This window comes from Mixophyes fleayi, chromosome 2, assembly GCF_038048845.1.
Source record: "Mixophyes fleayi isolate aMixFle1 chromosome 2, aMixFle1.hap1, whole genome shotgun sequence".
In the NCBI taxonomy this organism is placed as follows: domain Eukaryota; kingdom Metazoa; phylum Chordata; class Amphibia; order Anura; family Limnodynastidae; genus Mixophyes; species Mixophyes fleayi.
The window spans coordinates 184,925,732-184,942,123 of NC_134403.1; the positions used below are offsets into that span (position 1 = coordinate 184,925,732).

Sequence of the window (16,392 nt, forward strand, 5' to 3'; positions counted from 1 at the left end):
GATTAATGGAATGGGTTTCCATGGCCGAGCAGCTGCATGCAAGCCTCACATCACCAAGACCAATGCCAGGCGTAGGATGGAGTGATGTAAAGCACACCGACACTGGACTGTTGATCAGTGGAAATGTGTTCTGTAGAGTGATGAACCACATTTCTCTGTTTGGCAGTCAGATGGGCGAGTCTGAGTTTGGCAGATGCCGGGAGAGTGTTACCTGCCTGACTGCATTATGCCAACTGTGAAGTTTGGTGGAGGAGGGATAATGGTATGGGGATGTTTTTCGGGGTTTGGCCCTTTATCTCCAGTGAAGGGCAATCTTAATGCTTCAGCATACCAAGTCATTTTGGACAATGCTATGCTTCCAAATTTATGGCAAAAGTTTGGGGAAAGCCCTTTTCTATTCCAACATTACTGTAGTCCTTGCTTTGTGCACTGGGGCACAAAGACATGGTTTGAGGAGTTCGGTGTGGAAGAACTTGATTGACCCACACAGAGCCCTGACCTTAAGCCCATCGAACACCTTTGGGATGAACTGGAACGGAGTTTGCGAGCTAGGCCTTCTCGTCCAACATCAGTGCCTAACCTAAATGCTCTACAGAATAAATGGGCACAAGTTCCCACAGAAACACTCCAACATCTTGTGGAAAGGATTCCAAGAAGAGCAAAAGCTGTTATTGCTGCAAAAGGGCGACCAACTCCATATTAAAGTATATGTATTTGAATACAATGTCATTACAGTCATGATCAAGGGTCCGAATACTTTTGTCCATATAGTGTATATATTTGTTTTTTTACTTAGAAAATAATTTGCTATGAAATTTGACAGAAATGTAGAGCTCATGAGGGAGCTCATTGAGGCCTACAGATCCCATACCTGCTTGTGGAAAACAAAATCCAAAGAATACTCAAACAGGCAGAAGAGGAGTGCAGCTTTGGAAGATGTTGTGAAAGTGTGCTTTCCACATTACCGCCGAGCAAATGTAGAGTGGGCAAAGGGGAAGATACAGAACCTTAGGACTGTATTTAAAAAAGAACTGAACAAGATCGAGACCTCCACAAAATCAGGGGCAGGGGCAGATGATGTGTTTGTGCCCAAGTTGTGGTACTCTGACCTCCTGCGCTTCACCCTTGATGAGGAAATTGCTAGACAGTCCACCTGAACTTGTACAAACAGATGACATACCGCCAAGTGTAACAGTAAGTGAAACATACAACGTTGTGAATGCGTAAAATATTTTTTTACTTACATGTACCTCACAATACAGTTTGCAAGAATACAATGCTACTGACCATACTTTATACAATGTCATTCTGCCCCAGCACAGCCCCCTCACTATTAAAATATTGTAAATAGGTCTCCCTGTTTAATTTTGCCATGTGACTGGAATTTCTTACCTGGGATGACTAAAGTGGTGTCAACCCTACAACTTCCGCTACTTCAACACTGTTCTCCAAATTACTAAGCATACTACGCACACTGGGACTTTGTCCCATTTATAGCTAAATGAAAAATTCTAAACATGTTACTCAAAATTCCAAAAGCATTTTCCATAATGCGCCTAGCGCTTACAATCTATAATTAAAGATCCTCCTTTCTTTTGACAGATTTCATTGTGGATAATGTTTTTAATACATTGGTGTGTAGCGCAAACGCTTCATCAGCTACAAAATTTTGTCCATATTTCATGTTACTTCGTTTTGGAAAATTAAGTTCATTGTTTTTAAGTTTGGCATGAAAAGGAGTCTGCTCTAATGCTCTGCCATCTGACACCTTCCTATTTTTTCTAGTGTGCACAAATAGGAATTCATAGTTGGTATCCACTATGGCCATTAGAATAATGTTGAAGAAATCTTCAGCATTAAATAGTTATAGTAATAGGATCCACTATTTGGGGATGGCATAATTCTAACATGTTTGCCATCAATGACACTGCCCCAGTTTGGGAAATTCCAAAATCTTCTGCAATAACTTGTCATTGCTCAACTGTTGCAGGAAACTGAAAGAGAAAGAATGTTCAACTGTTACATTGGTGCATGCATGTAATGTTATACGAACTAGTTTACATTCTGTTTTCAATGCACAGCCTGCTGCTGTATCTGAAGTCGCAATCTCTGATGTGGCAGAGCACCAAGGCACACCAACGCATGCCAGCCAGCTGACAGTAGACAGCCAGAACATAACAGATCTACCCACACAGCCAAGGGGATCAAAGTGACAGGAGAATTAAAATAAGGGTTCGTGATCTCGAGCAAAGTGATTCCCTCACACGCAAGATGATAGTCTGCAACCCTCTTGATGTCACAACACCAACAAGACGAAGTTGAACTGCTAGGAGCAACTCTTGCAAGCAAAATAGGATATGCAAATAGAGATGGAATGTTTGGTGTCAGTCATAATTTGTAGGTCAACAAGGTGGGCTCTGTCACCAGACACTGTATTAACACAATCTTCCCAAACACAGGAGCAAGGATATTTCAGGCCGGCCCCATCATATACCTTTCGACCACTGCAACTCCACATGCAACAGCCCTTCATGGGAGTACAATCTGTTACCCCGGTAACCTACAGGACTTCTACACCTATGGGTAGTACAAGCATGCTGCAGTATACAGGGAGTATGTCACCATTTGAAAACAGCGAACATTTTCAATACGAACAACTGTGACACCTGTGTTTTTAAATGTTTTATAATAATGTCTTTTTAATATTTTGATATGTTTTTTGTGTGCCATAGTTGCATTAAAATATTTGTTTTGCTTTATTCTGCCCATCTCTGATGGATGCTCATCTCTCCTGGATGCCCTGAAGGTGTAGACAGAACTATTGGTACCAAGACAGATTATGTCCCTCCAACCGCAAACATCTTTTTACTTACGGTTTCAATGTTGCTCCCTGATTTCGATATCTCTAATTGGTTTCGTGTGAGGACCTCCTCCCTTCCGAATTTGTTTTGGGCCGGGTGGGGGGGGGGGGTTTCTTTCTTTGTGCAGTTAGAGCAAAAGTTTAACATTCCATCTAAAGACTTTTATAAATGGCTGTAGCACTGTATCGGGAACCATGATTGCCCCTTATGCATACTCCTGCCTTTCCTTCATGCCAAATTGACTGGAGAGGCTAACAAAGGCGGTATCACCTTCTGTTACCACCAGTTATCGCGCCTACCTGATATACTCAAACATACTTCCCAGTGTAAGTGGGAAACTAATCTCAATATTACCCTTTCTCCGGTCTAATGGAGAATCATCTGTGGTAACCTCTCTAAAAGCTCAAGGTGTGCTAACCACATAGAAATGCTGCTTAAATTGTTGTATAAGTCTGACCTTACTCCAGCCTGCCAATCTGGCCTGACTGTTCTAAACTTTTCTGGTGCAACTGTGGGTCTGTAGGAGATATTTTACAAATGTTCTGAACCTGCCCTATCATTCATTTGCTTTGATTAGAGATTTTTGACTTAACCTGGGAAGGCCACATCCTTATCCTTGACCCCTTGCTTATTGCTCTTTCCTACCTATACCCTGACCAACTGCCACTATATCTGGGGCCACATTTTGGTAATAGCACAATAGCGCAACTCTGGAAACATATCCTCCTACTATCCATATAACTATTGCAAAAATTAATTTCAGTTTTATCATGGAGACTCTAGATGCCCCATACTCTATGGTGCCATTTTTTCCTATCGTTAAGTGAATGCCTTGGCACGAGTTCACAATGGATGGGAAAAGGTTTATACTCATACAACCCCTGAGGTCAACCCCTGGCCCGGCAGCCACCTCTTTGCTACCCAGTTAAAACTCGACAAATCAACTAACTTCAGATCCTCCGCCATGGTATTTTTTTAATGTGGTGTTCATTGTTTTGTTTGCTCCCCGCTATGTACCCCCCTTTTTCCCCCCTCTCCTTTTACTGTATGCTCCTCCCCATACCCTTAAACCTTTAATAAAAATTATTAATGCTATAAACCCAAAAAAAAATTATCACCTGATTCACTGTCATTTATACCTCCATACCAGATAAATGTTTGGCTTGGAATTGTGGCCTCTTTTTACTTCCCCTTGTTTGCAAAAAATAGAGTCTTATTAAGGGGGCTGGCACAGGGGGCATGTGCCCTGTATCACCCTTTCTCAGTGGCCCCACTATTGTCTACTGCTGGAGACAGTTCTTTGCTTCATTTTTCAATCCATGAGGCTAAACTGACTTAACAGACTTGTCGGAGCGCTGTCTGAGCGGGCAGCTGTCTTTAAAGCCCCAGGCCCCCCAAAACCTTAATCCAGCTCTTGCAAAAGTGGTTCCCCCCTTTCCTCCCTTATACCTCTGATTGGCCCCTTTAATACTGCCTGATAGTTTCATTCATAATAGCCCTTTAATCAATTATTTTCAATACCATTCCCACAATAAATAATTTCCAGATGTCTTAAAGAATGTAGCCAAAAGCAATTAGATTTGTCATCGGACACCGTCATAAATACATAGTTCGTCACTACAAATATATTTGATGTACTGGATAATTAAAAATGTATCCATACAATTCACCAAAATGTATGTGTGCTCTCTGTAAACAAATGCAATTAAGTTTATTAAGCGAAAATTGATATAAACATTCAACTAGCATGGTACTTATTTTTATTTGGAATTAAGAAGAGTTATATTTTAAGGATTTTTGGTGCCTCACTATGACTTTGTTATGGCTTGAATATAATAGTAGGTTGCCATTTGCCATTCCCACAATAGTAAGCTGTAGGCATAACACATGTTTCATACACTGTATAAAAAAAAAAATTGAGCTGTTCTACATTATTATAGGATACTGTAGACTTCCCTTAACATTAGCCATTTTGTTAAATTCCTAATATCGTCATATTTAATACAAGATTAATTTTTATCTCTGTTTACTTGTTAATACAATGATGGGAAAAATTATGTTTCATGTACCTGAGAACTTGGTACATGGGACTTGGTCGACTTAGTGTCATGTTTATAAATTGTTTTCAAAGTCCCTATTGGAGTTTCACTTCCTGTCACTGTATGCATTATCCATCATATTATGACATTGGAACACTAGGGCAAGGAATCGATGATTACATGATGCTAAGTGAGGTGACATCATCACCCAATTTAAGCTGCACTGACACATCAACATCAGAAAAAGGGAAAAGATGCGCAATGAGCCCGTTGAGGGTCAATTGATTCTAGCCACTATACAGATTCAGTAAGCGCAAGGTATGTATTGGCAAAGTCTTATTGCAATGTACCTTTTTTTTTGTTTCTCCTTGTTACAGGTTTTACATTTATACCAGCCAGTTAGAAATCATAAATTTGATTCCAAGTTTGAAACAAACAGTGCGCTTACATTCTCATACTCCTTATTGTGATATTTTTAGATTTTTTTTTGTTCTTAGTTACATAAATACTTATGTGAAGTATATAACAGTTGTTGGACATGACTTTCTGAATAGTGCTGTTTAGTGATTATGCTTCAGTAGCCAAAGAACGTGAGGCTGCTATACTCCAATGAGGTGGGAAGAAATTGGCCAGGGAAGCCCACCAGGCTTTTACTGGCAGAATGCACTCTGTAATTTGTTGTTCTGTAACACACATTATTGCTAGTTATATCCTTTTATGCAAGTCATTTGGTCCCAGGATCCGGTATCCTATGTGCTCTGACACATTCACACAAAAGGGATCAGCTGAAAATTATTGTGCTTCATTGTTAACCTCTTTGACACCTGTTGTATAGTGCTTAAAGGCACATTTAAATAAACTTTCTAATAATTAGCCTAGGGATTAATCCACCTGTACAAACATTGTCTGTGTTGCCCTACGCAGCTGTTTCCCATACAACACTGCAGTGACTGGATAGTACTGTAACCGTTCCTTTATGTGGTAGCCCAAGATAAAGAGATTCAAAAATTTCCAAGTTATATTTCTTTTTGTAGTAGTTTTATTTTATTCTTGCATAACACATTTATGGCATTTTCATTGGTGGCAACAGAAGCAGGTTTATGAAGAGGCAATTTGACAGTTGTTTCAGGCAATAATGTTTACGGAGCAATCAATCAAATTTTAAGTGCACATTTGCTGTCGTCATTGTATAATCTTATATTGGTTTTGTAGGCAGTGTCGGACTGGAACATGAAGGGTCCACCGGGAGACATAATGGTAGAGGCCCACCAGAGAGGGTGTGGCCAGCCACTAGAGAGGTGTAACCAAACTACTAGAGGGGGGTGTGGAAGCCCACAAAGGCCAGCTAGCACTGTAGTGTAGTATATAAAGAATGCACTGTGTATATAAAGAGTACACAGTCTTAGCCTGCCCCTTAAATTGGGCAGTACAATCAGCAAAAATCGGGATTGTCCCACTAGACTTAGAACAGTAGGCAGACTGTCCTGCTCTCTCCTACTTGTTCTTGTCACTTTTACCACCTGTGGCTGCTGGTTTCTTTAGTTGCGGCTTGTCTGGATCCTGGAATGTTGGAGGCCCTATTTGGGGAAAAAAATGGTACATTTAGAAAATTCCAACCAGCCCCGGCATTAAATCAATAGGATCCACGATTAATATTTAGGCCTTCATCCAGCCCCGACATTAAAATAATAGTATTCCCATTTAATAAATAGATCTATATCTCTCCAACCAAACCCAACATTAAAGTAATAGTATTCCCATGTAATAATAAAAACTATTTCCCTCCCTCCAAACAGCCCCAGGAATAAATTAATAGTATTTACATTTAATAAATATACCTGTTTCCTGCAACCATAACTTAACATTTAATAAATAGACCTCATTCTCCCCAAACTCACCCCCCACATTCAATTAATAGCCCCAAACCACCCCATTTTAAATTAATAGTCCCCAGTACTAAATTAAATTGCCCCACCATCACCCCACAAACAAAAGAGCACCCATTTATTAGCCACCACCTACCACACACACACTACATTGCCACAAGCCCCATGTGCCATCAAACACATTACTGTGCCCCTTCATCATTACCACGCTGTGCCCCCTTATGATCACACTGCACCCTCCATGCTTTTCCTCCCTTAATCACACTGTGCAATGCCGCTATCTCCCCTTCATCACTCTGTGTCATGCTGCTTAACCCACCAATTCATCACTCTGTGCCTTTCTGCCCCCCCTTCTTCATCACTCTGTGCCTCCCCCCTTCTTCATCACTCTGTGCCTTTCTGACCGCCCCTTCATCACTATGTGCCTTTCTGCCCCCCTATTATCACTGTGCCATGATGCTCTTCATCGTGATGATGTCATGCACGACATTCAATGCAAACGGAACAAAAAGGGGGAAGGAGGGGCGCCGACGCCTCAATGAGGAAAGTATTTTTTTAAAAGTACCTGTACTCCCCACCAACGAAAGGGGTGGAGTTATCAGGCAACGGGGCCTACCGGGGATATTTGTAGGGATAGTAAAGATTTTGCCATCACAGAAAATAAAAACAGAGTCGTCTTAGATGTGTATCAATATTGTACTTAACTTGTAAGTAGAATTGAAATGAGTATTGATTTTTCATATAATAGGGTAAATGATCTTGTAGCAGCAGAAACAACACCATTGTTTTTTTTCTCTTTAAACAATTGCACATAAAAACTATCCAGAAAAAAATAAAACACAATATATCCCTATATAGATAGCATGGCTCCTGTGAAAAGAAATCCTTAACATTGGCATATCCAGGTGGCACATTGACATCATATTGTTTAGTAGTAAATAGCTTTCAATTATGTAATACTTTTATATCTTTAAACATAAGCTAAGCTTCAGTGTTTTTTTTTTACCTTGTTTTATAAGAAACAGTATTTGTCTCAAAGTGCTGTGACCTGTTTCAAGTAATGGAAGGGTGGCATAGATGACATTACAGTGATTTAGAGGCTCCCTTGGCAGGACATGAGTAGCTACAAGGACACACTGCAAATAAATAGCGTAAATAAGCTTGACCTTGGCATGGATGTCAGGGTCACATAGAGATTTTGCAGTCAGCTTTGTCTTCCTATTCTAATGAGAGCAGATGCACATGAATAGAGGCCATTATTTGCTCGGTGTCCTTTCTTCTCAGCCCAGAGCTAAAATGTACTACAAGAGAGTGTACATTTATTTTACATGGTTACTAATTTATAGTATGTCTACAATTTCATCCCTGTTACTAGATATTATTGAGCACCTGTGCAACGCAGAAAATTATGGAGTGTTGTCACTACTATTAAACATTTAAGGAAACAAAATATAGTACAGTTATGGTCAAAAGTTTTGAGAATGACACACATTTTGGTTTTCATAAAGTTTGCTGCTTCTGTGTTTTTAGACCTTTTTGTCAGATGTTGCTATGGTATAGAGTCAATATTTGCATTGTTGACCCTTCTTTTTTAAGAGCCCTGCAATTTGCCCTGGCATGCTGTCAATCAACGTCTGGGCCACATACTGACTGGCTGCCAATTGTTGCCTAATCAATGCTTGAAGTTTGTCAGAATTTGTGACTTTTTGTTTCTCAAATCCACCTCTTGAGGATTGACCACAAGCTCTCAAAGGGATTAAGGTCTGGGGAGTTTCCTGGCCATGGACCCAAAATTTCGTTGTTTTGATCCCTGAGCCAGGTAGTTATCACTTTTGCCTTATGGCAAGGTGCTCCATCATGGTGGAAAAGGCATTGTTCGTCATAAAACTGTTCTTGGATGGTTGGGAGAATTTGCTCTTGGAGGTTGCTTTGGTACCATTCTTTATTCATGGCTGTATTCTTAGGCAAAATTGTGTGTGAGCCCACTCCCTTGGCTGAGAAGCAATTCCACACATCAATGGTCTCAGGATGCTTTACTGTTGGCATGACACAGGACTGATGGTAGCGCTCACCTTTTCTTCTCCGGGCAAGCATTTTTCCAGATGACCCAAACAATCTGAAAGGGGATTCATCAGACAAAATGACTTTACCCCAGTTGTCAGCAGTCCAATCCCTGTACCTTTTGCAGAATATCAATCTGTCCCTGATGTGTTTCCTGGAGAGAAGTGGCTTTTTTGCTGGCCTTCTTAACACCAGGTCATTCTTCAAAAGTCACACCTGCCTGCTGCCATTCCTGAGCAAGCTCTGCACTGGTGGTGTCCCAATCCAGCTGCTGAATCAACTTTAGGAGACAGTCCTGGTGCTTGCTGGATGTTCGTGGGCACACTGAAGCCTTCTTCACAGCTATTGAACCTCACTCCTTGAAGTTCTTGATAATCCGATAAATGGTCGATTTAGGTGCAATCTTAGTAGCAGCAATATCCTTGCCTGTGAAGCTCTTTGTCTGCAAAGAAATGATAATTGCATGTGTTTCCTTGCAGGTAACCAGAGGTTAACAGAGGAAGAACAATGATTTCAAGCGCCACCCTCCTTTTAGCACTTCCAGTCTGTTATTCTAACTCAGCATGACAGAGTGATCTCCAACCTTGTCCTCATCAACACTCTCACCTGTGTTAAAGAGAGAATCACTGACCTGATGTCAGTTGGACCTTTTGTGGCCGGACTGAAATGCAGTGGAAATATTGTTTTGGAGATAAAGTTCATTGTCATGGCAAAGAGGGACTTTGAAATTAATTGCAATTAATCTGTGTTCACTCTTCATGACATTCTGAAGTATATGCATACTGCCATCATAAAAACTGAGGCAGCAGACTTTGTGAAAAATAATATCTGTCATTCTCAAAACTTTTGGCCATGACTGTAAGTCAAATAGTGAGGTTAGGAGAGAAAGGACGTTCGTTTCAGCATGATTATTATTATTATTTATTCTTTATTTGTTAGGCACCACAAGAGTTCCGCAGCGCCGTACACAGCACAAACAGTAGACTAACCAAGGTGAAACAGTAAACAAAAAATACCAAAACTTCAGAGACTCCAGGCAGGCTAATGCAGTAAAGACGGAGCAGAAGAACAGGTATGGAGAACAAAGGGAAGAGGGCCCTGCTCAAATGAGCTTACATCCTAAGGGAGGGTAGACAGAACACAGGCACACAGGGAGCAAGTAGAAAAAGTGGGGAGAGAACAGGGGGGCTGGGAGGAGAGAGGGGGAGAGCAGGCGGAGGAGATGAGATGAGGGGGTTAGGTGTAAGGTTGGTAGGCTTTTAGGAACAGGTAAGTTTTGAGTGCCTTCTTGAAGGAGGACAAATTGGGAGAAAGACGGATGGAGCGAGGGAGGCCGTTCCAGTGAAGGGGGGCAGCATGGGAGACGTCTTGGATTCTGGAGTGGGAAGAGGTAATCAGAGTGGAGGAGAGGCGACGGTCATTGGCCGAGAGAAGGGGGCGGGCTGGGGTGTAAATTGAGAGGAGGTTAGAGATATAGGGGGCGGTAGACTGGGAGAGAGCCTTGAAAGTGACGGTCAGGAGTTTGAAAAGTATTCTGTAAGGAATGGGGAGCCAGTGTAGCCTTGCAGCCGCATTGAGTATAGAGCGGAGGGGGGCAAGATGGGAATGGGGAAGGCCTGTAAGAAGGAGGTTGCAATAATCAAGGTGGGACATGATGATCATGTAGGGTCTAACCATTACATGATTACTGAAGAATACAGATTATTTTTTTTATGCATTTGATCATTTCACAGAAGGCTACAGGGGAAGAGAGAGAAATCATCCTGGTATAGCATAGACACAGATAACCTTATGAAATCTAATCAATTGCAGTGTGTGAATGTAACAGAAACGGCGTCCTGTATCTGTGGAATAGTAGACTAAGTTCTCTCTGAAAAGCTCAGTGCCTGAGGAATTACGTTGGCCTCTTAACTAATATTTTAATGCAATCCACAACAAACTTTAAATTTCAGTGTACAAATAAGCTATCAAGTATTTGTGTGCTACATGAAAAAACAGTCAGTATTTAACTTATGGGCAAAACAGAAAACTAGTTTTCACCCCTTGCAATGTAACATGGTTTTGTCCAGGAGACTGAAATAAGATACTTCTTAATTTAGGATCCTTAATGTATCTGGCTCCATCTCATTTAAAACCCATTCATAACCTAACCACTGATCTATGCTGATGGGGCTGTCCCCTAATCAAGGGGATTATGGGAGCCTAGAAGTGTTTTTTTTTTCAGTTTAAGCCAACACATTTTAGACCCTGTATCCCATCTGGGATAGTGGACTGCATTGTTATATCCTCAGTTTCCAAATATACTAGTTTGACAAGAACTATCTGAGCTGTTTAGAGATGTTTTTAGCATGTTCATGGAAATCCCCAGTTCCTGTTCACTTCCTGGGATAACTAAAGTATGCTCAATATTGATAAATGAAAAGATTACTTGTCAGGGGAACTTATATAAACTCATTTGGTTACCATTGTCATCTGGTTACCATGGTCTAGTAAAATTTATTCTAAACATGCAGTTCATTATTTATTCCTCCTCCCCCTCTATTTTCTTGTCCTCTTTGAATAATATGAAGACAGTTTTGATTGGTCACTGTGGATCACACTATGATGGGTGTATGCTTTATATAGAAAGTGATACTGTTATAGCATGACATTACATATTACCTGGCACTTTACAGAAGGCAATGTAGCAAGAAAACATGGTTTTCTATTCAATGCAATTGAAAATGCCTATATTCCATGGCACTAACTGTGGTGGTTCCCGCCTTTCACCACTGATGATCTCACCCAAGGAAATAAACTTAACAATGCAAGTCAATAAATTATTGTGTTGTTTCAAAGATGTTGATATTTCATTTTTCATATCACAACTTAGTAACAAAAATCATAAGGACTTTTGTAGTTTTTTTTAGAAGTCATATTTGTTTTTTCTTGTTCGGTTAACCTCTTCTTTTGGTTTTCTTTCTAGAGCTAGAGACTGTGAAGTTGGCCCATGCAGTTTTTAGCAAGCTACATGAGATGTGCTGTAGCTGGGTGAAAGACTTTCCTTTGTGTCGCAAACCTCACTTGTATTATGAGACTTCCATCCATGCTATCAAAAACATGCGGAGAAAGATGGAGGACAAGCACGTGTGCATTCCTGACTTTAACATCCTCTTCAACCTAGAGGTAATGACAATTATGTAAATATAAATTAGAGACATCAACTATTTTTATGGCTTGCACAGAAATTAAACTATGGTTGCAGATAAATTAAATGTAGCACATGTTAAATCTTAACTACTTCCTTATCATATAATTATAACCAGTGGTCGAAGTGGGGGTGTATATGGTAGTATGCCATACCGCCACTTCTCCTACTGCCTTCATTGTAAAATGATCAAATTCCATTCACGTACATGGCCATTACATTTTTCATACCGCCACTTCTACATATCCACTTGGACCACTGATTATAATGAGTATGGCTGCAAGAGGAGACCACATTGGCTTTGGAGGAATAGCAATATTATTGGAGGCATCTTTCAGGACATTAAGGGTGAATACACATTTTGAGATCCTGGTCGCCAAAAGGCTTCCTCTATATCCTATTTGGTCACACATATGAGAGGCTAAATTGGACAGAACCGACCATTCGGCACTCCGGTCGAACAGCCAGACCCCATGGGGCTCCTTTAGGATACCCTATGATAGCATAAACATAGCGATAGTACTTAACAGCTAACTACATTTTCAGACACCATCTAAGGTGGAGACGAATATACATGGCTATTTGGGGAAAATTTGGTCAAAATCAGCCAAACTGGCTAACAAACCTCTATGTGCATGCCAACCTCTACTGGAAAAGTAACCAAGTTGGTTTTATAAACCAAGGGTCTAATATTTGCATGAAGCCCAGTGTTGTACTGTGTTAGTATCCATTGATAAAAAAAAACAATAAAAGGAGTTAAAGTGATATTTTTTATTGGTTAAAGGAAAAGATTTAAATAGTAAGACTCTGTCTTTTTGCTATGATTCCCTCATCTATGTATATCTTTAAGTAGTGGAACTCATTTATCTCCAAAATGTCTATTCCTTGGAGGTTCAAGTTACAAAGAACCCACTCTTTATATGCGTAAGGGAATTCTGTCTGCACTAATAATAGATTGTATTTGCTTTGCTTGAACATTTTCCAGATTTAGTATTTCATCATAGCTCTGAACACACATTTCAACCCTGACGGTACCCAGCATCCACCATACATGTTTCAAAAGAGATATTATCAACATATTAAACACAGACCATTTGGGAGGAGATATGACAAGCGATAGGATCAGGAAGTTCACATTATATTTTCAAAATACAGTGTAAGCCAAAAGTAGCATAAGGGTAAAAAAGGCAATGGTTGTATTACTTAGATTCCTAATAAAAGAGGTCATATGTGTATACACTAAACATTTATTTCAAATCTTCCTGTCTCTTAAGGTTATTATATAGAACTTTATGGTTGTAGTTTGTTATTAGCTCCAATCAGTGTCTAGCTGGCCCCTGAAATCAAGATGTGTATAGTGACTTTCTATATTACTTCATGTTAAATGATGTCTGGAAGCTTATTTGGTAGAGCATATGTTTTTGTTTATCTCTTATTGAGCCATTTCATATTTAAAGAGTTCTGCAATTTAATTTGCTGGTATATAGTGTATTATTATAGCTGCTAACATTTTAAAATAATTTTCAGGGACTGTTTGTCAATACATCTATGCATGTAACATGTTGTAATTGTCTTTAACTGTGAAGAGCAACCTGATATACTTCAAGGGCTGCAGAATAAGAAAACAACCCCCCAACTACATCAGCACCCCCACATCCAAAATAACGCCAACCCCACATGTCCTCAGATCCCACATGTACTCTAAATTTCTCCCTCATGCCACTCAGATCTCCTCATGTGCCTCTCACACCTTCCCCACATGTCACTCACACATCTACACATACCTCTCGCACATCTCCATATGTCACTCATACATCCCCAAATGCCCCCACTTACTGGTTAATCTAAGGCAGTGGTCAGGGAACAGGGGTAAATTACCCCAACTGGGGTAAAAATGAAATTCCTGGGGGTAATGCTGCCTGTTCACATGCTGTCAGTTGGATTGTAGTCTACTTTAAAGGTGAAATTGCTGTTGTACCAGAAGAGCCTCAAGGGTTGGCAGAGGCACTTCTTGAGCTTCGATGCAATAATGAAGCACGTATTGCATTTGAAAACAAATCAGATCTGTCATATTTTTGGATGTCAACAGCTGCAAAGGCATTCAAAATTGTACATGAGGAGGCAGTCAAAAAGTTGCTGCTTTTTGCAACAACCTACCTTTGCGTACAAGGATTTTCCACTCTATCGAACAAAAAACAAAGCAGAGAGATGGATTGGACGCTGAAGACTGTATCCAAATTGCTCTGACACCAAAATGCCCCAATAAAAAAATGAAGCAACATCATTTCTCCAAAACCTGAAGTTTTGAAGTTGAAGTTTTCAAAGAAATTTTGAATAGATTCAATAAAATTTTGAATTCCAATAATTAATAATATAGGATTTCCTTGTTTCAAATCAAGGGGGTAACGTTGGCGTATCTAAATATATTTGGGGGTAAAAGGTAAAAAAGTTTCCTGACCCCTGATCTAAGGTCTAAATACATTAACCATCACATCCAGAGCCTGCAGAGGAAGGAGGGAAAATTTGGTGCAAATATACACCCTCCACCTCTGATTGGTTGTGCTGTGTGACCTCCCTGTGTTATGCAGAGAACAGGTCATGTGACACGGAATCAGGCTACTCCTGTACAGCCACTGGACTGTCTGTTGCCCACCAGTGAAAATGTTTACTGACTTTGAGTAAAATTTGATTTTGTAAATATTCTTCTTTAATATTTATTCAGAAAGTTCAGAGAATAGAATTTTGAAGCTGAATGATTGTATTCAAAAAAGATCTCCACAATGGGGAGTGGAAAGGCCGCAAGAAATAACAGCTTGCAGGTTCCAGACATGTAAAGCAGCAAATAAACAAGTATACCAGTTGCAAGTAGGGTACAGCCGACATTGGCATGTACAGGAACAAAGAGGAACAAATATAAACCACCACACAGCCAAGATGGAGGTCCTTCAGTTAGACACTCCTCTGAAGATAACCCTATAATAGAAAAAAAAAAAAAATAGGTCGATTAAAAATATTCTTACTGAAGTACAAACAGAAAAAGCCGAGACGGGGAAGAGACCCTCTCACACAGAAAATAAAATGCAGTAATTCGTATTAGCACATGCTAACTTAGTGGATATAAACAATAATATAGAAGGTGAAAATTGAGTATGCTGGTGTTAATAAATGCTAATGAAATTCAGGCATACATGATTATTCATACCACAATCATCTGCAGCCAAGAGACATTACAGAGCAAATTAGTACAGTACTACATATGTGCAAGACGTTTTCAAACCCTTTAACCAGATATTAAAGCCCTGGACCTGACCATAGTCCACTGTTATAGATCATACTTCCCAACTTTGGCAAGTTTGTCTCCAGGAGATGCTGGGGATGGGTCTCGGTGAATTGCATAATTTGGCCCCCTCTCTAAACACACATAATCAGTTCTAGCCTATTATGGCAGGGGGCGGGGCCACAATGACACGTGATTTGCTTCCTAAGCCCCACTCCTGCCATTTAATTAATTACGTGTATACAGGGCCCAGAAGGTTGCCCTGCTTTCACAGGAGTCTCCCGGAATGTTCAGGAGAATAGGACTAAAACTTACAGTTATTTATAATGGTTAACCCATCACATAATTGTAGGGAATAAGAGATAATTTATAACTACAGTGTAAATATGTTACATTAAATAAATCCATTGATATATTGAGCTATTAAAGTGTAAAATGGGAAGACAGAAAGTCTGTTGTATGTTCCACTGTGAGAAGATAGGAATGTCATCTGTGGCAGCTTCAAAGAGCCCCTGCTGCGAGATAAAGCCTGGCATGGGATGGAGTTTGACACCTGAATAGACTTTAGGAACTGCTCAGCATGGTGTCTGGATCACAGAGTCCATCTGCTAACTCGGCTATATTTTATATAGACAAATAGAATTCAGTTTTAAAATATGCCACTTAAAATCAATAAAAGTAGTGATCAACCACATATTCCTCCATAGCATGATGAAGGGCAGCTGATATGTCAAATTCAGAATTCTGCCCCACAGAGAAGTTAAGGAAATGAATATAAGCTTTATGATTTCACTGTATCTGGGCGTGTTTGATATAAAAAAAAATGGACAAATTCATAGGGGATTTATTAATAATAAAATTTGATCTGTGTGACGCTCCACAGAAAAGTTAAGTCACATAGTAGAATTGGTTAGTAAATCAGTCAACATGCAAATGGTGATTGGAAACATTGTCACAGGCCACAACCCCTGGGGGTAGGAAGAGGTGTGGAAGTGTCTTTAAAAAGCTGAGACCAGGTACAGCAAATTGTCAGTCTTTTGGGAAATCAAGCCATCTTGTCCTTCTTCAAGTCAATTTCCCT

General features: G+C 40.0%; 1 protein-coding gene across 1 annotated transcript in view; it reads left to right on the top strand.

The window, feature by feature from the left end:
• PPM1E (protein phosphatase, Mg2+/Mn2+ dependent 1E) overlaps positions 1 to 16,392 on the top strand; it is a 204,976-nt gene that overhangs the window by 134,427 nt on the left and 54,157 nt on the right. Inside the window, exon 3 of the mRNA XM_075195071.1 lies at positions 11,813 to 12,012. Within this exon, the coding sequence (XP_075051172.1) occupies positions 11,813 to 12,012 (200 nt within the window). The remainder of the gene's footprint in view (positions 1 to 11,812; positions 12,013 to 16,392) is intronic.